This window comes from Amblyraja radiata, chromosome 9, assembly GCF_010909765.2.
Source record: "Amblyraja radiata isolate CabotCenter1 chromosome 9, sAmbRad1.1.pri, whole genome shotgun sequence".
Taxonomy (NCBI): Eukaryota; Metazoa; Chordata; class Chondrichthyes; order Rajiformes; family Rajidae; genus Amblyraja; species Amblyraja radiata.
Window position 1 is genome coordinate 19170099 of NC_045964.1, and position 23324 is coordinate 19193422.

The 23324-nt window shown below is 40.3% G+C and overlaps 1 protein-coding gene across 7 annotated transcripts in view; it reads right to left on the reverse strand.

Annotated features, from left to right (window-relative positions):
* Positions 1 to 23324, reverse strand: part of sipa1l1 (signal induced proliferation associated 1 like 1) — a 358473-nt gene that overhangs the window by 48492 nt on the left and 286657 nt on the right. For all 7 annotated transcript variants that reach the window (XM_033026817.1, XM_033026813.1, XM_033026811.1 and 4 more), the window contains 3 exons: positions 20037 to 20309; positions 14524 to 14679; positions 4916 to 5043 (listed from right to left, as the gene is read on the reverse strand). In XM_033026817.1, coding sequence (XP_032882708.1) covers positions 4916 to 5043; positions 14524 to 14679; positions 20037 to 20309 — 557 coding nt within the window. The remainder of the gene's footprint in view (positions 1 to 4915; positions 5044 to 14523; positions 14680 to 20036; positions 20310 to 23324) is intronic.

Genomic DNA, 23324 nt, shown 5'->3' on the forward strand with positions numbered 1-23324 from the left:
GGGAAGTGGGAGGAAATTGGAGCTCCCGGAAGAAATTCACAGTCACATAGAGAACACAAGCTCCACAAACAGCACCAGAGATAAGGACTGCTGTGCTACCCGATAACAGCACACCACTGTACTATCAGATAATAAGTCGTAGCTGCAGGTTGTGTTTTCTGACACCCATTCTCAGTTCAGTTTAGTTTATTGTCATGTGTATCAAGGTACAGTGAAAAGCTTTTGTTGCGTTGAAGCTTTTGTTCCAGTCAGCGGAAAAACAATACAGGTGCACAACCTTTTATCCGAAAGCCTTGGGACCAGACACATTTCGGATATCGGACATTTTCGGGTTTCGGAATGGAAGATTTTTAGCGTAGATTAGGTAGGTAGCGCTGGCGGCTTGGAAAGTCTGCAGCGGCTGCCTCCTCCCCGGAGACCAGGGAATCATTGTAAATCATTGCTTAAATGTTAGTCAGTTAGTTTGGAGGGATTTTATGTGGTGGGGGTGAAGGGGGGGAACTTTAATTCTTAGTCCCCTACCTGGTCAGAGAGGCGGGGAGCGGGCAATGCCTTTCCGGGTCGCCGTGCAGTACTGTGCCGCGGCTCCCACATCACAGAGCTGGGGCTGTGGCCGGCTGCGCTGGATTTGGATTTGTAGCGCCGCGCAGCCAGGGGTAGAGTTCGCCGTGGTCGGAGCTACAACCGGCGCCGCCCGTGGCTGGACCACCGCAGCCCGGACCGCTGTGGGCCGCGGCTCCCAACATCGTGGAGCTGGGGCTGCGGTGGTCCGGCCACGGGCGGCGCCGGTTGTAGCTCCGACCACGGCGAACTCTACCCCTGGCTGCGCGGCGCTACAAATCCAAATCCAGCGCAGCCGGCCACAGCCCCAGCTCCACGATGTTGGGAACCGCGGCACAGCGGTCCGGAGCTTACTGCACGGCGACCCGGTAAGGCATTGCCCGCTCCCCGCTTCTCCGACCAGGTAGGGGACTAAGAATTAAAGTTCCCCCCCAAAAGCCCACCAAACTAACTGACTAACATTTAAGCAATGATTTACAATGATTCCTACCCTCCCGCGCAATATACACTCACCCAATATACTCTCACCTTCTCTTTTATGAATGGGGATTTAGTTCCCCTTTGTTGGAGGACCGACCGGAGGTTCTGCTGTCACCTCTGCGGGCCGCCCTCGGTGAACGTTTTCAAGGACCTTTCTTCAAGGACCGAAAAAATGTCCGCTATTCGGAGGTTTTCGTTATTTGGATCTTCGGATAAAAGGTTGTGCACCTGTACATGATTACAATCAAGCCATTTACGTTCTTGAGTAAATTGAGTAACGTTCTTGCCATCAGGTTTATAATGTTGCAGTGTGTATGGAGATGGTGCATTCGACCAATCTAGGCGCTAAAGTTCTGGGTCAGAGGTGCAGGGATGCTGCAGCATCACTGATTCTTGATTTTCAAGATTCTCTCTTTTCCTTTTTGCTTCCTCCATTCTCACTACTTCATATGAATGAGCACCCTCTTTACAAGTTTAGTTTAGTTTCGAGATACAGCATGGAAACAAGCCCTTGGCCCTCTGGGTGTTCACTGACCTTTAATCACTTGTTCACACTAGTTCTATGTTATCCCAATATCACACCCATTCCCTGCACCAGAGGCCAATTAACCAACAAACCCGCACATCTTTGGGATGTGGGAGGAAACCAGAGCACCCGGAGGAATCCTACGCAGGCACAGGGAGAACGTGCACGCTCCACACAGACAGCATCCAAGGTCAGGATCGAACCCAGATCTCTGGTGCTCTGAGGCAGCAGCTCTACCAGTCACACCACCCAGGGCACGCCAAACAGAACAATCCAAGGCTGGTTGTTTGCAGTGGTGTATGTCATTGCTGATACTCATCAGGGTTGTTCTCAGAGGCTTTAAAGCTCATTTTCTATTCACTACATGATTTGTTTACTCTCAGTCAGCTCTCCTTAAATTTGCTGCTTTGTATTCTGTCATCAGATATTCTTCTGACATTGCCTTCCTATCTGATCGGTGATTCGTCCAGCGATGTGCAGAAGGGGAGGTTTATCTGGGGCAGAATCTGTGTGTCTGGAATCTTGACTTGACACCTGATATGAAGCATTCTGCAGATGGGTCATATGGAAATGGTTAAGCTGTCTGCTGAAAGGTGAGCATGACAATAGCATTAGTGGGACAATTTGCCCGTAGCTGGGCACAGGTGTGTACTAACGAGCCATTCCAGCCCAGACACAGTTCAGTTCAGAGGCTCGTACATGATAAGTACCCTGTGGAACCTCTGGTCCATGGGTCAAAAGCACTGGTGGGATTCCAGTTCAGTTGCCAAGGCAGATATTGAACAAACGGGGGGGGGGGGGGGGGGGGGGTACAATGGAGCGAGCTGCACCCTGACCAACAGGGCAGACAACAAAGTTGACCCAGTAACTGGAGGCAATCCAGCTCCTCCCATCAGAAAGTAAAATCATGCCTACTCTGATCTTGCATGTCTCAGACCACATTTCGGCCTCTCCTGCCCTTTGGGTACCTTCCCTGGCACTCCTACTCCTTGGAGTCCTATTCCCGGCCTCTCCCGCTCCTCGGCCCCATCCTCTCCCATTGCTCGGACTCACCACAAACCGTCCACCACTCAGCCAAACACTTCACTTTGAATAGGAAAGTTGATGATAAGTAGCCCTTTTATTACTGGCTAGAGAAAGAGAGTTTAACTAAAATAATCTTGTTCTCGCTTTCAATTAATTTACAGATTTTCCTGAAACAGTAAAGCTGCATTTCTCAAAAGGCAGAAGACCTGCAAATATTAAGCACGTTGCATACTGGGGTTTCAATAGCAATCAACATTGCCATGTGTTCCATTGTCAAGCAACATCCTACCAATTTCCATAATTATAGCTTGTAACATAACTCGGTGCGCGATTGCTGCAGATCTGCAGGGAAGAGAAAGCTGCCTAAGGCAACAAAAATACACTTTTCTGAGTCCTATCACAAGTGAGCAGCCTATTCTGGTCGGATTAGCAACTATGTGGTTATATTCACCTCAAAGCATTAACCCAAATATTGATAGTCAGAAAAATGCTTTTGGTGAATAATTAACAAGTATGCGCTGATTAAAAAGAGGCACCATGGATCTATGACAAGTCAATGATATTGGAGTGATTTACGTTGTTTTTTTCAGAGGAGGTCATTAATTGTGAGAGTGCTTTCAACATACGCTTTCAGCAGAAATGGCGCCAAAACATTGTGACGCCTGCATGTGTCATATATGCAAAAAGAATTTCACTGTGCAATTGCATATGTGACACATAAAGCTCTATTGCGCCAATCATTGTACGGTTTTCTCCAGTGTTTCCAAATATCTCTCATGATTCAAGTTAAAATTGAAAGCATTTAAATAATTAACAAATAAAAATCATTAGAGTAGCATTAAATATTAATAAATTCCTTTAAAGTCATTTAGCTGGCATGAATTAATTGTTAAAAAAACCCCACACCATTCTAATAAAGATCAATGACACCAAACAAATGGGACTGCATTCAATGCTATGGCTCCAGGTGGCATTAGCTGAGGGAGCAGCTACAGCATATGTGTCCTTTCTTCTTCTTGCGTATGGTGTACACAGCCTAAAGTTGTAGGACAATTTGTTCTATTTGATCTTATTTGATTGTGCACGCCAGGTTGACTGCATTAGTTGAAACAGGGTGGACCACGTGAAGGTTGCAATCTCCCACCCCCGATATGTGTCCTTTGAGTTCAGGGAGTTAAGGACTTGATGGCAAGTCCAAGGATAGAACAGGAGGTCAGGCAAGCTTGGAACCTAACCACCAACCTGTTATGTACATTTGCACTGCAGAGCAAAGGCACCGAAGTCTAGAACACCTCAATGCATGTGATGCTGTTAGGCAGCAGTTCTCTACAGAACCATTAACTATATCAGTGCAATCTACCCCATTATGATTTTCAGACAATTATTTACTCCCATTCTTTCTCTTTTCTGGCGTGACTGTACATAGACAAACTAAGGAATCATCTCTCGGCACCAATGATCAAAAAACTTTTTTTCTCATCCTCAGAGCCAGACGGGTTCTTCTAATATTTAGACTTTAGAGATACAGCTCTTTGGCACATTGAATCCGTGCTGACCAGCAATTCCCATACACTAGCACTATCCTACACATTAGGGACAATTTACAAATGTATCAAAGCCAATTAACCTACAAACCTGTCGGTCTTTGAAGCGTGGGAGTAAATTGGAGCACCCAGTGTAAACCCACGTGATCACAGGGAACATGTACAAACTCCGTACAGACAACACCCATAGTCAAGATTGAACCCAGATCTCTGGCGCTGTAAGGCAGCAACTCTACCATGCTGAGCCATTGCGCTGCCCTATATATATTTTTGCTTTATAAAAAAATACACAGGCTGGAGTCAAATGTCCATTGCTTGTTGACTTGGAAAGCATGGACCAAGATGCACAGAAGAAAAAAAATGTTAAAAACAAGGGCTCTAATTTCCATGTATGCTGCTCCCGCACCATCTGGGAGTCACTGCGGATTACTTTTATGCGTCTCTGCAATCTGCCTTTCCCGTTAGTGAGTTAAGGAATTGCTGAATGTTTTTCTATTGCTTTCCCTAGTGACTAAATTGAGAAATTTGAGACCGACTATATAGGCAATAATGATTATACTAATTATGGAATTGTGGAGAGTGGATCTAAGAGACCTGAACTTTGATTTCAGTAATTCAGATCAGATTGGATTTCAGAACACCATTATAAATATATTAAAATAATCAGTTCTTAAATTTATGTGGCATATTTAAAACAAAACAATTCAATAATACCCAAACGAAAGGTACACAGTGTTAACATTAAAAACAGCCAACACATAGCCAAGGTCATACTAACCTGTTGTGGTTTTCTCCATGCCACCATCCTCACTTTTCTGCCAAATGGGTGTGGATTTACCGCTACTGCCGCCCTCATTAAAACTCAGACGGTCAACGGACCCAGGAGATCGCCGGTTCAGACCAAATCTGAAGATTGAAATAAAGAAACACAGCAGTATTACTACTTTTTAAATTAAACAATTTGCACACTTGATGAGGATTCAGTAACTTGCCAGTTCAAAGCTGTTAAGCTGAAGAAACTCACTTCCTGCTGTAAATTTAATAAAGCAGCAAAGACCAAAATTAGCAACTGTCCGTCTTGCTCGCTTTACAATGTAAACCTAGCTACACGTCAGCTGGGATATCAGCCAAAAAGAAATCTGATTTGCTGGTCAGTAGCGCCAGGACAGTGAGAGGATGTCCCCAAATCCTACCCTAAATCTCACAATGTGAAAATTACATTAGGAAGCCAATTGATTTGCCTGATAAGTACATTCTCATTGGTAGCTGTGCTTGTGTTTATTTAGAGATGACCAAGATCATTTTTCAGACTCAGCCTGGAACTTAGTTGATGCTGTTTCACTGCCTTTAACATAGCATGTAAGTATCATTCCCATTTTAGGTAGTTGTGGAAAATTAAAATGCCATAATGCAATAAGTTAATGTCAATTCCAATCATTATTTCCAAATGTTTGAGGTGTCAAGCTACTTTCAATAGTTCCTCTCAATTCAATTTGTAGAGGCTATAAAAAAAAACAAAAGAATAAACAAAGTTGCTGTATCATTCTTGTAACTTGATAAAACAAGTTACTCATGCAAAGTAACTTAACATTTAAGCATGAAAATATAATTTTTAGATGTTGCAGACTGTATATACATCTGCCTTTTCAATGGATGGAATGAGGTTGAGTATGGACACTGTGATATTGAATGAAACATTTTCAAATTATTGAAGTGACAGGCACTGAAATAATTCCAACAAATTTTCCATTCAGTCCTACTTCCAATGTAAAATGCACAAGCCATTTTGAACAGTCGATAGCTAAAGAGTTTACAATAAGCGAGTTTGGTATTATAACTGAGCATGCCCGGGTCATGGGTCATGCGGGATTAACATTCTCACCAGCTGAGCTACTGCGTGTGTACGGACCTGCGTTTCATATGTATTTTCCAGTTTTGCTTCTTTGAGGTAACAAAATACTGCTTTCAAAACTATTAACTAGGTATATTTATGGTTCATTTGTACAAAACTATGATGATTTTGGTGGTTTTATTGCTTTATGCTTCGCTGAGTGAGCGAGATCATGACGATGAATAACAACCATTTTTTATTGTTTTTGTTTTGGGGGGGGGGGGGAGAATGAAATGAAATGTATGATTTCTAAAGTATTGGCACTTAAAATAAGAGAATGCTGGCAATTCCATTCAGTGCTGTTGCCAATTCCCCATGTAATCTAGCCTGACCACGTTTATGCATTTCTGTTCAGTAGCAGCCTTTAGATTTGTGGTATTGCATTAGGTGTGGCTGATTGCTTCCAGAGCTCGAGGGAAGTTGACTATGGTGTAGAAGCTGTACTTTTGGTAGATGCCTGAGAAATTGGGAAAACAATGGTGAACTGATATAACAATTAACCCAAAGGTAAGTGCAATTATTATTATTTTTTTAAAGCTAAGTTTATCACCCTCAAACATGTCATTATCGTGGGAACTGAGGCTATTGTCACCTTTCCTTCGAGAGGTGAGGTTGGGCATACTGCATAACCCTTTTCTAAACTGGCCCTTATTCAAGTCAAAAAAAATTATTCTCAGCGGAAATCACTGCAGACATTGGCTAAGAACACTTAAATGAAGCTGATGGACTGGTTGGAGGGTATTCCACCTTTTGCTTTCTTTCTTGGTTTTGTTTTTCCCCAAAGTTAAAACTATTGGTTTCAGATGCTATGGATTGCTGCCTCAGATTAAATATATTTTTACACATAAATTATGAATAAAAATAAGAAAATGTTTCAAACAAGTAATATTTTCTTATTCCAGTAGCAAACACATTAAGGATTAAATGAAATTAAATAATTATTTAACTTTTTGAATATTTCATAATTGCAGATTAATGAACTGAACTAGAACTGGGACTATTTAAGTAGTGTGTGAAGAGCAGAACAAGAAAGGAAGCTATTGGGTTGACAGAATTCTAGATGAATTCCTTGGTAGAATAGTTAACAATTTATACACAGTTTTATACAGCGCTGCATTCACTTTTTTTAAATCCCGAATGACCTTTGACAAATCCCAGGATTCCTTGTGCTTATCGAGATAACAAACTCGCTTATTCTCTTAAGTTTCATTTCACATTAAAATAACTCAATCAGTACAATGGCATATAAAACCAAGTGTGCATTTGCTTTACAAATGAGAATGAATATACATAGTTGAGAGCTATTTAGTCACAGTGTGGACTTCAATATCAATATCAATTTAATAATTAGTCTGAATCGTTAATTCAGAAATATATGCCAATAGACAAGTAGAATTATTGGGCGACTTTGTGTAGAGTTTGAATGCATGTGCAAATGTATTTGAGAGGGCACTGCTAATTCGTATTAGGTACAATTCATAATTTAAAAACAAAATAATCTCTTGTATTAAACCATTTGATAAAGCATTTCAGTACACCACAGGAATTGGAGAATTTTAGGTTTCTGCATGACTGTCAAGACTTCGAAACTTATTTCTTTGTGTTAATGCTTACCATTAACAACACATTATTTCTCTTCCTACATTTTAAACAAAATATTTGTTGTAATATGAACCATTGTTTCCTTTCCATAGCCAACAACACCGTTGGATTAAAGGACCTGCTCCGTGGGAAGATGCAAACCTTTGCCAAACAACTCATACAGAGAGGCCTTAAAAATCTACTGATAAACATTTTTTGGAAGGAGGAATAACTTCCAATTTTTTTTAACACACAAAAACTTGCTTTTTGTAAATTATACATACTCAAATTATCATCATGGCCATTGAAATGTACGAGGCGTTTATGAGAAAATTTATAATTACATATTCGGCGGAGTTATAAAAACAATGCCTGGAGAAATGTATTGTTGAACTTCAGAGGGGAAAATCTAAAATTAACATTCCGATTTTTGCAATAGGCTAACTGGTCTAACAAAAGCTATGTTCCCACTACCAAAATGAAAGAATTGCATGCAAGATTAATGTGGCTACTCATGTAAAGTTTATTAATAGCACACACAAAAAGTACATAAATAGCATACATTGATTAGACTAGACTTTTCCCACAAATCTGCAGCTGTATAGCTCACTGACACATTCCACAATGATCAGTAATGTTTAGAGTGTTAGTCAAGCATCTCAAGAATTGATTGTCTGAGCATGATGGGATAGAGAAACACTTTGTAGTTAGTAAACTAATTAACATCAGAACAACAACAAAGTCACTTTGTTTTGTTCACCATGTCAATTTGATGATCTTCAAAATAGATGGTGTGTGCCTGGGCTGCATGTTTCTATCGAATAGGGTACAGACGTTCATGCATCAGCATCTGAGTTAGTGCAGGATCACAATAGGTTTTTGAAACCACTTCATAGGTTTCTATGAATATTAGTTGTCTGAATTCTTTCTAACCTGTTTCTGATTGAACTAAAGACATGGGAGCAGAAGTAGGTGATATGGCCTCTTGGGCCTGCTCGGTCATTCAATAAGATCATGTTTGCATTCAACCTCAATTCCATGTCCCTGCCAATACTCAATAAAACAGATTCCAAAAAATCTCAGCCTTGGATATATATTCAAAGAATGAGCTTCCATGGATCTCTGGAGATAGCGGATTCCAAAGACCAACAAACTTAAAGAAGAAATTCCTCCTCATTTCAGTGACCCCCATTGTGAAACTATGCACCCTAGTTCTAGATTTCTGAGATGAAAAACCACTCCACATCAGAACACTTTACATTTTTTGAAACTTGTGTAAACACAGGCACAACCTGATCAAACTCTCCACCTCCACCATTCCCTTTGTTCCAGGAATCAAGCTTGTGATCTGCCTTTGAGCTGCTTCCAGCAGAGGTACATCATTCTTAATTAATGTCACCAAAACTGTGCTCAGTACTCGGGAACTCCAACATGGTCTCCCACTGGTACTACACAGTACGAATGGCAATTTTACACGTGCGCAGCCGCACTTCTGTTTCCGAGTTCCGTAACATCCGACTTACGCAAGGATCTACATATGTAAGCCGTATGCAAGTCGGGGAGCAGCTGTAGTTGTAGCGATAATTTCCTTCTTTTATACAGCATCTCTTTTACTCTCTGAATTATTTACTGCACTGGCTTGCTAACTATGTTTCATGTAACCATATAACCATATAACAATTACAACACGGAAACAGGCCATCTCGGCCCTACAAGTCCGTGCCGAACAATTATTTTCCCTTAGTCCCACCTGCCTGCACTCATACCATAACCCTCCATTCCCTTCTCATCCAGATGCCTATCCAATTTATTTTTAAATGATACCAACGAACCTGCCTCCACCACTTCCACTGGAAGCTCATTCCACACCGCTACCACTCTCTGAGTAAAGAAGTTCCCCCTAAACTTTTGTCCCTTAATTCTGAAGTCATGTCCTCTTGTTTGAATCTTCCCTATTCTCAAAGGGAAAAGCTTGTCCACATCAACTCTGTCTATCCCTCTCATCATTTTAAAGACCTCTATCAAGTCCCCCCTTAACCTTCTGCGCTCCAAAGAATAAAGACCTAACTTATTCAACCTTTCTCTGTAACTTAGTTGTTGAAATCCAGGCAACATTCTAGTAAATCTCCTCTGTACTCTCTCTATTTTGTTGACATCCTTCCTATAATTGGGCGACCAAAATTGTACTAGGATACCCACATCCCTCCACAAGGCAGAATTTCACAAGCTCTCCTCATTTAAACAAACTTCTTCCCACTAATTGGAACAACTCACATTTCTCCTTATCACATTCTATCTGTCAAATCTTTTTCCACTTGGTTAACTTTTCTGTATCAATTTGCAGTTGACGTCCTCTTCGCAATTTTGTTTCTCACCTACCTATCTACCCTCAATAATTGTGGATAAATACACCTTAATTTTTATCTAATTAATAAAGGTTGAATTGCAGTGAAGATCACTTTGTCCAATGAGATGGATACCTGGCAATGTTGATCAGAGTCATCGTGATTCTATTGACATAAATTAATCTCAACTCAGAATCAGAATCAGAATGCTTTATTCTCATTGCATGTGTCACATACAACGAGATTACTGTGTCTCTCCATTTAAAAGAACTTCAAACATTCACATACTCATACTTTTTACACTCCCTCCCTCCCCAAACCCACCCATGGATTCACATTTACATAAATTAACACTGTCTCCCACCCCCCCTCCTTCCCCATAACCCGCTCCCGAGACAGAGTTCAGTTCCAAGATTGCTGATGGGTAAAAGCTGTTCTTGAGTCTGGCAGTGCGTGACTTTAGCGAACTGTACCTTTTTCCTGAGGGCAGCAGTGTGAAAAGGTGGTGACAAGGATGTGTAATGTCTTTCACGATATTACATGTCCTGCTGCGGCAACTGGAGTGGTAAATGTCCTCCAGAGGGGGCAGGGGGAGTCCAAAGATACCCTGGGCAGTTTTTATCACCCTCTGGAGAGCTGCTCTGTCAGCTGCTGAACAGTTCCCAAACCAGGCAGTTATGCAATAAGTCAGTATGCTTTCTACCGAACAGCAGTAGAAAGACTCCAGCAGTTTAGCAGACAGTGTTCTGAGGAAGTAAAGTCTCTGTTGCGCCTTTTTTTACAACTACAGCAGAGTTCACAGACCATTTAAGTCACAAGAGGAATTAGTATCTATTCAGATGAGGCGGTCACTGATGGGTCGGTCACCCAGCATTTGGAGCCAATCTCTAATTGTCATTGAGGTGACAGTACTGGATTGTGGTCTTGAATTCAGATCTTTTGTTTAAGCTTGAATCAAGACTGCAATGATATCTGAAGCACAACACTCCCAGTAGAACCAAACTGTTTGCAGTTTGCTGACAATTAAGCAGGAGTTGACATGACTACTCTATGACTTTGCTTAAAAGCTGGATTAGATTTGTCCTGTTTTGTTATAGCAAGATGATTTTCCACTTTGTCAGGGAGATGTTGGTGTTATGTTGCACGGCAGCAGCTTGGCCTGAGGCCTGTCTAGTTTCAAAGCACGTATTCGGCCCGCATTCAAGGTCATGTCAGGGCCAACAGCGTACTGAGCCTCTCCGGAAGAGTTGATATGAATTGGATGTACACTACTCTCTGTGATGATGAGACATTCAGGAGATGTCTTGACTGATCATCCACTAGGCCACAAAGGTTGCCTCTTACACTCAAAGCTCTGCTGTCATTGAGGATGGAAATATTCAGACTCCTCCTCCCACTGTTTACTCAAATGTTCCTTCATTATTGCATCATGTGGCATGATTGCAGAGGTTTGATCTGATGAGATGTTGGAAATTGTTCTTTTGTAGCATAGTGCTACAATTATTAAGTGCCCAATGAGCTTCACCAGTTGGCCACCTCGATCATTTCTTGTCCCTATTCCTGGTTTGACATGCCTAGGTTTTTAATTCATTTTTCTTCTTTCCCCATTACGCATGGCTTCTGAATTGGATGGGAATTGCATACAATATGATGCACAGTACACCCCATCTATTTGTCACATGTTGGAATGGTCTAGGTTCTAATTTGTATCCTAACACTAGATACATAAACATCTTAAAAAAAAGACACAAAGTGCTAGAGTAACCCAGCAGGTCCGACAGCATATCTGGAGAACACGGATAGGTGATGATATTTTGGGTTGGGAACCTTCTTCAGACTGACTGTATTGGTAAGGGAGAAAGCTGGAAGAGAGGTGGTGGGGAGGGGGAGACAGACAACGCCTGTCAAGTGATAGATGGACACAAGTTGAGGGAGATTCTTAAATGGTAGATAGATGGACAAAGGCCAGAGATGAAAATACAAACAGTGTGAGATAAGGGGATAAGGACAGAAGATGCACAAAATGTGAAGCCAGAGGAACAAATATAGCTGGAAGGGGAAGGGGCAAGGGGTAGGGGGAGGGAGGGGAAAAGGAGATCAGGTGTGTATCTAGGTGGGTCACAGGGAAGAGAGGGGGAGAAACGATGGGGAGAGAAGGAGAGGATAAAAGTAGGGGTTGTTGGTGGGTTAGTTACCTAAAATTGGGGAATTCAATGTTCAGGCTGTAAGGTACCAGAGCAGAATATGAGTTGTTGTTCCTCTACTTTGTGTGATCTCACTCTGGCAATGGAGGAGATCCAGAACATAAAGGCCAGTATGGGAATGGGAAGGGAGTTAAAATGGTTAGCAATCAGGAGATCCAGTAGGCCTTGGCAGACTGAGCACAGGTGTTCGGTGAAACGATCACCAAATCTACCCTTGGTCTTAATGATGAAAAGGAGGCCACATCAAGGGCAACCACAGGAGAGGTAACATCTATCCCTATGCCTCCTCCCTCACTTTCTTCCAGAAACCCCAACTGACCTTCAAGGTGGGACAGATGTTCACGTGCACCTCCTCTAATCTCATCGACTGCATGCACTGTTCCCATGTGACCTCCTTTACATCCGCGAGAATAAGCAGAAACTAGGTAACCGTTTTGCCGAACACACGTTCGGTCCGCCAACACCTGCTGGATTCCAGTTTGCTAACCATTATACTTGCCTTTCCATTCCCATACTGGCCTTTTCGTCCTGAGCCTCCTCCATTGTCAGAGTAAACCAGCATGTGCAGTTCCTTGTATCTACATACATGCCTGAATGTGCAGAGGGCTTGGCCAGTGCAGAAGGTCAGCATGCTGTATTCTTTGTTTTTCCCCTCTAGAAGCATAAATTCTTCTTGGGCTTCTCTTCGCCATCTGTCCCTCATACAGAAGGAATGACTAAAGGCAGCCTTGGGTGTGTACTCATGGCTCAAACCTGTGTTTTACACATTATAACATTGGATCTAAATCAGAGGCCCATTAACACTACAGATCTTTAATTATTATGGCAATCCTAATTCAGGTAGGTCAGCATGAAGAATATAAAGAAGTCCCAATGAATTACATCAAAATTAAATCTGGAATTTAGTCATTGTAATTCAGTAGCCAAACTCATAAGGATAGCGGACAAGATGGCCATAAGTGCTTTTATGAGAATCAGGTGCTCTGATAGAAATGTTCAGAATAAGTCTGGGATTGCTAGGAGGAAACATTCCAGAAGTCCCAAGAGCAACTTCAGGAAAGACCGATAACGTGAAAAATATGCATTTCAAATCCTTTCCATAAGAAAAAGGCTCAAACTTCATTTTCATTGCGTTCCAACACACAAAGACAACTTCATGGCACCTTTTTCCAGTTTGCAATTTCTTCAAAAAGTTGGCCAACCATGATAGACAAATGCATGTACTGTAACTAAAACCCCTCTACGACTGCCATGTGAACTAAATGCATGAATTCTTAACTATCATTTACAGTGGCACTTAATTTCCAAATCATCTGAAAATATGCTTGGCAGTCTCAAAGGACTAATTGAATAGCTTTCAATAATCAACTGAAGTATTAACATTATTCCAATCGTATTGCTAGATAGTGATATGGTACTGTCTTCAATGGGTATTTTGGTTGCCTTTTTCCTCACTGGCCTATTTTGATGATAACTTTTGTTTATAAGTAGATGTTTAATGTTGTGACCTGAGAACACAGGTTATGAGAACATTGTGCTTACAGAAGGGACTACTTGTTCTGTGCTTGATAAGAGGTGCATCAGAGGAAGGACACAATGATGGTAGAGTGTAGGGAACAGAGAGAGAGGAGGGACGAGGATAGACAATGAATGCTAAAGAGAACGAAGAACTGAGATTGAGTATAAGGGGAAAAAGAGGGTTGGAGCATGGTGTATGTGCACAGAAGTAATGTTCAAGGACAGCAAACGTGGGAAGGAACTGTAAAAGCATTAGGATAAAGGACAAAAGAGGGAAGAAAGGGATTTTGGAAAACATGGAAAGGGATTGGTAATATGTGAAAACAAAAATGAGAGAGTGCAAGCAAAATAATTGATGTCAGATATGAGAGAAAACAAAGAACACGGGAAAATGTAAACAATTTTTCACCAAAGACACACCAGATCTTTGATGCCAGGCCAGCTGAAAGCAGAATTTCAGTAAGGAATTTATTGATAATTGTTTTATTAAATGATACATAGATAAATGACAGGGATAAAAGAATACACTAACATCAAGAGGATGTAGAGTTGTCTGCTGTGTTACAACAGAGCCTGTGAGGATCACTTCTCAGGAATCCTCCAGCATGTAAACGCATTGCTGTATCAGGTGCAAGCAGCCCACAGATTATTTCTACTTTATTTCATTCTAATGTCAGGGCCAACAATTAACAGGACATGAGTACCTATCAACAGATATTGATCACATCAGTCCCTCAGTTAGTTTGCTCAGCAGGGCACAGACCGTTCAATTTGTACAAGCTGAACACAGCTCATTAATGTGCTCTTTGGCTGCTAAACAAATGGCTTTAACTGCAGTTAGACATACCCATCAGGGATGGACTTCTGCCTTCGATGACTGCCACCACCGGATCCTGCATCACTGGAAGAAGACAGATTGCTGGGAGAATTGCGGCTATGCTGGTTTCGTCCCATAGACACCGGTGCTGCGGAGACGTAAGGACTGTCCATTGAAGATATCAACCTGCAGGAATCAACAGAATGCAAACAGCAGTGACATTTGTGTTCTTTTCCATTATATGTATTTTGCAGAATAAATGTATTTTTGTTTTTAAGAATAAAATATAAATAATTACGACGGCACCTTCGTTCTATAAAGCCCAAACTAGCTTCTGAAGGCCCAGATGGTGACTGATTCACAGGACTGGTTGCTATTTTGTAAGCCTACGACACGATACACTAGAACTTTATTTATCCCAGGAGGGAAATTGATCTGCCAACAGTCATAAAAAACACAAAATACATGAAACTTAAGTGACAAGTGAAAAGGCTTGGGGGATGTGCAAAGATTGGGGAGTTGGGGGGGGAGGGGGAGAGCGGGGAGTCAGTCTCAGTCTACCTCAGGTTGACCAGTGAGTCATGGAGGAGGTGTATTGTCCAGAATGCTCTGCAGTTTGAGGAGCATCCTCCCCTCCAAGACCACCTCCCATAAATCCAATTCCGCCACCAGGATGGAGCCAGCCTTCTGATGAGTTTGTTGACCCATAACTCTACCCCATGTTTGTACATGTGACAGGGTGATGAAAGGTTCAACCATACCAATTCTGATAGCTCTTAACCAAAATTTGTCTATGCATTTGTTTGCGCACATGCGCACACAGATGGTCATTTTTGCAAGTGACTTGCAAGTGAATTTTGCATGGTGAGGTTGTCTGCATCATCCCTGCTACTTCCACCAATGACATAAACTCACTCAGCACAATGTACTTAGATTTTTAGACATTTTTTGTCTCACCCTTTAGATACATTTTCCTTTAAATCTCTTATCCTTTATCATAAATCAATGCCGTCAGGTTATAGGTGTCACTGCAAATGGAAAATGTTTCTTACTATGTCCCTTATCTTTCCTCACAACTCTGTACACTTAATCAGCCTTCTGCATTCCAAAGAAAACACAGAAGGGTCTTGACCCAAAACATCACCCATTCCTTCTCTCCAGAGATGCTACCTGTCCAACATGTTGTGTCTATCCAAGCTATCAAGTCTCTCTTCTTAACTGAAAAGCTCCATCCCAGGCAACATCCTGGAAGGTCTCCTCAGTATTTACTCCAGTGTAATCACACCCTTCCTCTTATAAAGCAAATAGAACTGCACACCATTCCCCAGCTATGGTTGAACAAAAGATGTACATTGTTGTGCCAACACCTACCTGGTCTTTTATTCAATGCTTTCACTAATACTTCACAATGTTTGCTTTAGAAGACATCACAAGCATTCAGATTATCCAGTCCTTCACAAAATATAGGGTTCTGTTCACAGAGCTTTTGCGGCATTTGAAGCCATTTGTGGTATGAGTGCGCAAACCTGATCTGAGGAACAACCTCAGGTTTCCTTCCATCTCCACAGAGCTACACTTTAGCCCTAAAAATGTGTACAGTTTAATCTCCACCCTGGGAGTTTAATCTAATCAAATATCAACATTTAGGAGATAAAGATTGAAGCTTATTTAATGTGTTTTAAATTGCTATTTGGGAAAGAGCCATTAAAACAAGTCCTCCCCCTCTATTATAAACGTTCCACGTTCCAATTGTTACTGAAGGGTTAAAGTCACCCTTAATGACTTAAGGCTGCAGATGGCTCTCATTAAAACCTGAAATATTGCAGTAATTCTCTAAGCTTCTGACCAATGCAAAATACAGGTCAAGAATTTTTTTTTTAAAGCCCAAAAAGGATAACCTCTCATAATACAAGTCTTGTGTACAAGTCTTGACAAAAACATTCAATTCTAGTTAATCAATGTAAAGTTTAGCTGTTAGGGTTCTTCCACAACGCTTGGCAACAAGAAGAATCTCTGAAGGAATTTTCCATTCATAGCAATTCCAACTTCTGCCAAGGTTGTGGATGATTATTTCCTTATTGTAATCAAAATATAATCAATAGCATTTACACATTTATTTAGAGTTACAATAGCCAATAACTTGAAGTAAATGTCCTGAGGGCTATATTGCTGCAGTTGCTTAATATTGTTGTACATATGAAGATATACTAATTACAGTTAAGTTTTAGCAGAATCAAAGTTATCTACTACAAAATACATCATTCAAATAATACATGTTTATGTTGATGAGTTTTTGACCCGGAAACCTAATAATAATCAAACCACTTTTTATGCTACTTTTCAAGAAATCAGAGTGCCTGTCTCAAGCTTGATTCGTTTATTATTAATTTGCTGCACAATTCTATTTGATCATATTATTCCAAAACTTCAGATTATTTACATTTTAATCTAATTTATCATGCAAAAAAATCTTTTGTTTTTTTATAAATTTAGGATTCATAAAAATGATTGCCTCAGTTGTAATACTTTGGAAATGTTATTGAGGAAAGCCAACAACTTGCTGACTTGGGGGTTTAAAATGCTTTATCCTGATTTTGATCTGACTGACTGACCCAGATGATTGTGGCTTTAAATTCCCGTCAGAGCTGAATTAGTTTATTTCAGCAAAGGAATGAAGCACAGATGGGAACACCATTGATACTACAGATACACAAATAAAATAAAATCAGCCAGAGCTCCTATTTCCAAAAGTTGGCTTTAGTTGGAGAGTTGATATTGGGCAAAAATGTATTGACTTGGCTTTATGCCATCTTTTCCCCACTAGTCTATCAACATTCACTATCAGAACCATGGTTGACTTATGACATAGATTCTGAGGCAGTCTATTCACAGAATGGAGATTTCAGTGTTCTATATTAGCAAAAGAATGACCTGGAGAACACGGATCCCTGGAGAACACGGATAGATGACGTTGTCGAGACCCCTTTTCAGAGGGTATTGACCCTTCGTCTTCTGAAGAAGGATATCAACCATATCCATGTTCTCCAAGGATGCTACCTGACCTGTTGAGTTACTCCAGCACTTTATGTCATTTTATGTATATTGGTTCTTTGTTTCCACGTTAGCAAGGTAGCTTGTATGAATAGAATAACAGGATGCATTGAATGTTAAATGTTTCACCTCAGCACTACTGTGTTATTCAGACTAAAACATATGATATTCAAACTTCATCAAACCTCTTCATGGATGAGCATTGAAACAAGGATTGATTTCCGGGAGAAGTGTCAAAGACTATTCCAAATCAGAAGATTCTTGCTGTCTTGTATGTCTCACTGACATACATATTTGGATGAGTACAGTGCTTCTGTAAATTAGACTACAAAACTGACAGAAAGCTTTGACTTTGAAGCAGTTGCCATGATCAAATTCAACAAATTAATTTACATTATCTGGGAGAAATTCTCACTGTTTTGTATTGGAAGGAACTGCAGATGCCAGTTTACACCAGAGATAGACACACAATGCTTTACTGGATCAGTGAGATGGAAAGAATGGACTGTGGTAACAAACTACCACTACTGTGAAAATTTACAGAAATTTAGGTTTAAAAACAAAAAGTTTTATTTTACCTCCATGTTGCTCATCAGTCCATATCTCAAAGTGTTTGCAGAACTCAGAGGGCATAATTCATGGAGGGAATGGACAGACGACATTTCAGGTCAGGAAATGTAATCTGTACATTCTCTCCATTGATGCTGTCTAACCTGCTGAGTCCCTCCAGAACTTTGTGTTTTGCTCAAGATTCCAGCATTTGCTGTTTCTTGTGTCTTCAGTCCAAATCTCAACAGGCTTAGAAACAAAAAACTGTAGATGTTGGTTTACAAAACAAAAACACAACGTGCTGGAATAATTCAATGGAGAACATGGAGAGGTGAAGTTTCAGGGGAGAGAAGATAGCTGGAAGGGAGGAGGAACAGGACAGAGGTTGATAGGCAGATGCTTGGACAAAGGACAGAGAGAAAAGGATCGAAAAGTTGTGAATTGAATCATCAGTGTTAATAGATCTGAGTGAGCAGGTTACGGAAGCTACGAGGTATCTCTTGTGTAGGAAAGAACTGCAGATGCTGGTTTAAATCGAAGATAGACACAAAATGCTGGAGTAACTCAACAGGCAGCATCTCTGGGGAGAAGGAATGGGTGATGTTTTGGGTTCAGACCCTTCTTCAGAGGTATTTCTTGTCATGTACATAGTTGGAATATAGCCTGATAGATATGAATATATATTTATTCCATTTATTTTGACCTCCTAATAAAACAACTCAAAATCCTATAAACTGGAAAGTGGAAGACACCATATACCAGATTAGAATTCATGTAACTCATACAGCAAAATGAATCCAGAATGATTGCAATCTTGAATGTAGTGCCATATTTATGAGTTTTACTATGATTTTACTACAGGAGGTTTAACCTCGGATTTAACATGGAGCAACAGTATATGCCAGTTAAGACGGTTAATTTAAGTTTTTTTTTAAATTGTTATCTTGCTTCTGCATACTATACTATCCATGTTCCTTCTTAAGTTGTGGATCCAGCTCACACAACTCAATTGGTAAATAAATAGACTTGCATTTTTCAAATGGAGTAGTTTTGAAGTGTAGCCACATAGTGACATTGGAAACTTTGTAGACAATATGTAGACAGCCAGCTGGTAAAATTCGGTAAAATGACAATGAGAACAAATAGTAACACGTTAGAGAAATGCTGAATGAAAGATAAATCTTGAGCAGAACACCAGAGAGACCTCTCCTCCTCTTCTACAAACTACCACTTGAAAGGGGAAATGGAACTTCAGTTTAATCCGTGATCCTTAAGATGGCATGTCCAACAGTACAATCTAATTTAATATTGCACTTTATTGGATTTGCACAAATCTTGGATTTTCTGTTTAGGTTTTTGGACTTCAATGCGAGACGCTGTGAGAGTATTGTCAACTGAGGCACACCATGCAGTTGAATGATCTGTTTCTCAACTCGATATACCCACCGTAGCATAGTAGTCCGTGTCCTTACTTCAATAATGTTTGAATAGTGGGTTTCTAATCTCCATGTACTGCATCAACTTGTTTGATCATTTCAAACTTCTTTATACATTTTAACTAGATCAATCTTAAAACGTTGAAAGAGAAACCAAGACTAATCTATGCATCTGATCTCATACTTAACCTTTGTAGTCTAGTTGCATGCAGATAAATCTGATTCAGAGCATCTCCAACATCAATATATGGCTCCCAAGACAAGCTTTGCAGAACCACATTGAAACCCAATGAAAATCATTTAAAATTTCCATTAAAATTATTTTCCATTGCTGAATGATTATCCCGCACTTGAAGTGGACACAAAATGCCAATTTCTTGCTTTGATATTTTTGCAATTGTAGTATTTAATTATAATGCTGATTGTTGTACTAAAACAGTCTATGACAAAATTATGCTGTTTATACATTTTTCTGGTTTGTGTTGGGAAGTAGAAATAATCTCAAACCTTTTAGTGTCCAATGAACGTCCATCACTAGAAGCACTGCGTGGCATGGCTGAGTTGCGCTCTTGTGGCTGGGCCCTGCTGCCCGATGCAGATATCATCCTGTTTGCAGCTTGGCTTTGTGTCTGTGATTGCAGTTGAGCTGTACTATGGGATGGCGGAATGCCCCGCTGCCACTTATTGCTATTTCTGAATGGCAATTTAAACTCGTATGGAATCCCTTCATTGTTTACTTTGTATTCCATTACGGGCATGCGGTACATCTCAGAACAGCCCCTAAAAAACACACAAGGTAAATTATTTTAAAATATTTAACTTCATCATGAACACATAATTACCACGGCAAACAGACTAAACAAGGGCATAATTCCATCACCAATCTCAGTACATGGTTGGTCGTAAACCATTATTGCCAGACATTATTACTGAAATGTCCCCAACAATTGGTTAATTTGCCTCCTTTCTTTTTATCTTGATCAGAAAGGCAAACCATAATACCTCATCTTCAGCCCCACCACTCCACATCTAGTACTAATCCAAGTCCAGAGCCCTTGACCTGTTCTAGATTCCTCAAGGATTTCTACCCACCTTCTATTGGACTCGGATCTCCCTTGAATCTATTGCAACCAAATTCACGATCGTGCTAACTTTCCTCGTTAAAAATATTGACCCTCGAAGCTTTCAGCTATCATCATTCTGTACCACTCTTTTCTCACCAGGATGTTTAACTTGTTCATTGCAAGCTATATTGTTGTTAACCTTTCCCATTTAACCTCCTCGAATGAAGTTTCTGCTCTCTTCCACAGCCTGGATTCTACCTCAAGAAACATCACAATATTTTTTTCTAGTGGGCATGTTACCACCTTGAATTCTCAGCTTCATTTAGGTCCATTCAATGTCTCTCTTCTCTACCACAAAGTATCACTCCAACCTATTCTACTCAAGCCAGAATATCCCAACCAATCTCTTTACTTCTTACCTCTCATCTCCTCCTGGATCCATTGCCAATTCATTCCATGCCCTTTATTCTACATTTCATTCTTTGTGGGCCACAAATGCAATAAAGCCTAATCCATTTTAGAACCCATACAGAGAGATTTGTAAATAGTTAGCATGCTTTCAGAGTCTTATCTACTGACTGATAATCATGATTCCTACACACTTGAGTGGAATCCAGCAAAGCTTCTATGGCCGATCTCTTGAACTACCAAGATAGTTTCACTATCAGATGGCTTGTCCAGATTCCAAATATCCTACCTATCATTAAGAAAACTGAATTATTTCTTGGATTCCACCTTCAATTTGTTGCCTAAGGCAACTTCCACAGCACAAGGCCATCATCTTACAACTTCTGTTGCCCATCAGCAGTGCTTTCTTGTAAACTGGGAGTTTTTTCTTGCATTCCATGCGTTCGGAATTTTCTTTTCTAAGCCCATAGCTAGCAATCATATATGTACTTTTGATAAGTGAAGTTATTGAAAGCTTCCAACAAAACAACTTCTGTTTTGCTTCTGCAACACGTTACATTCAAGTTTCCAAAAGATTGCAATTTTTAAGCCAATATTTTTTGGTATTGTGTGAAGAGTAGCAGCACGCATTAGTTAGGTACTGTGTGACACAGACAATGTGTATCAGTATTTACTGAAAACCAACAGCAGCTCCCACTCTCGTCTCTGATTTGGTTTGGTTGACAGCTCATCATCCAGTATCCTGCTGATGAAGCATTTTATTTTGTCCCATCAGCTTGCACAATTTATTTTCCATGAAAAGCAAGAATGCCATGGACTTAGTTGCAGCCCATGTTTCGAATTTGTGAATGGCTCAAAAGGTTAATAAAATAATTCTAAGAAACGGCTTAAATATTATTATGTGCCATATTTGCATCCTGCCTCTGGGTATATTTAATTCTTCAGCCTGAAGCCGGAAATGGATTTAGAAATCAAACTGTTGTGACGTATAGGGGGAATTCAATCAATCATTAGACAATGCCACTAGGCAGTAACGTTATTTTTTGTGAAGTGTACATTTTATAAAGCAGAGCTTTAAATAAGAAAATTAGTTCTGCCATCATTTCATCTGTTATTTGTACTACATCCTAATTCAATAGAATGTGTAGGACAGGTGAAAGACAGAAGCAATTTTATATTCCTGCTGATGTGAAATCTTTCCATCTCATCACGCATCACATCAGCACAATGGTTCAGCGCATTTAAAAAAAGGAATATAAAACGTTAAAGCAGCACAATCAGAATGAGCATGTAAGTGGATGCATAATCTGAAAGATTCACAGCAAGTTCTTGCACAATCCCACTCTCATTTTGCATTCAAAAGCTGAACCAGTGGCTGTTGCAAGCTTTAATCAATTCCATTTTGGAACCGCTACATAGAGATTTGTAAATAGTTCAGCATGCTTTAAGAGTCTTATCTACTGAATGACAATCATGGTTTCCCATGAAAAAGTGGGTCTACATTGATTAAATCAGGCAAACTACTTTTATTACAGTAATACAGTACATTCATAGGAATGGGAGGGTAGAGGATTTTTACTCCAGGTGAAGAAAAAGATGGAAATAACATGATTAATAATAAATTTAACAATGGAGCTCCAACAAAAGAAATAAGGCTAACCCTGTTAGTCTACTACCTCCATATTTAGCCTCATACCCAATATCCATGCACTGAAGGGCAGAGATCACAGATGTATTCAGGCAAAAGAGATACATATGGCTCCCAGGCACCAATACAACGGTAATAATGTTGCATGAGAGTGTGAAGCTCTCATTGTAAAGAATATTTTTTAATCAATTCTCTCTCTCAAGTCACTTTTCAAGCTTACACAAAGATCTGGCTGCTCAATGCCACCCCTGAGTATACTTGGATCAAGGCCAATAGTGAAAAAAAAAAAATTGGCAGTGACCAGGGTAATTCAGATAAGTGTGAGCAGTTGCAATTTGGCGAGTCAAACAAGAACAGGGACTTCCCTGTGAACGGTGGGACCATGGGGAGTTTTGTGGAGCAGAATGATCTAGGAGTACAAGACCATCATTCCTATAAGTGCTGTTGCAGATAGATAGGATGGTAATGGCAGCTTTTAGCCATTGGTTAGGGAGCTGAGTATCGAAGTTGGGATGTTGTTCAAAATGTTAGTGAGGACACACGTGAGTGTCATGGTCATCATAATATAGGAAAGATCAAACCAGAAGGAGTACAGAGAAGATTTACGAGAATGTTGCTAGGACTCGAGGGCTTGAGCTACAGGAAGAAGTTGGGCTGTCTAGGATTTTATGTTTT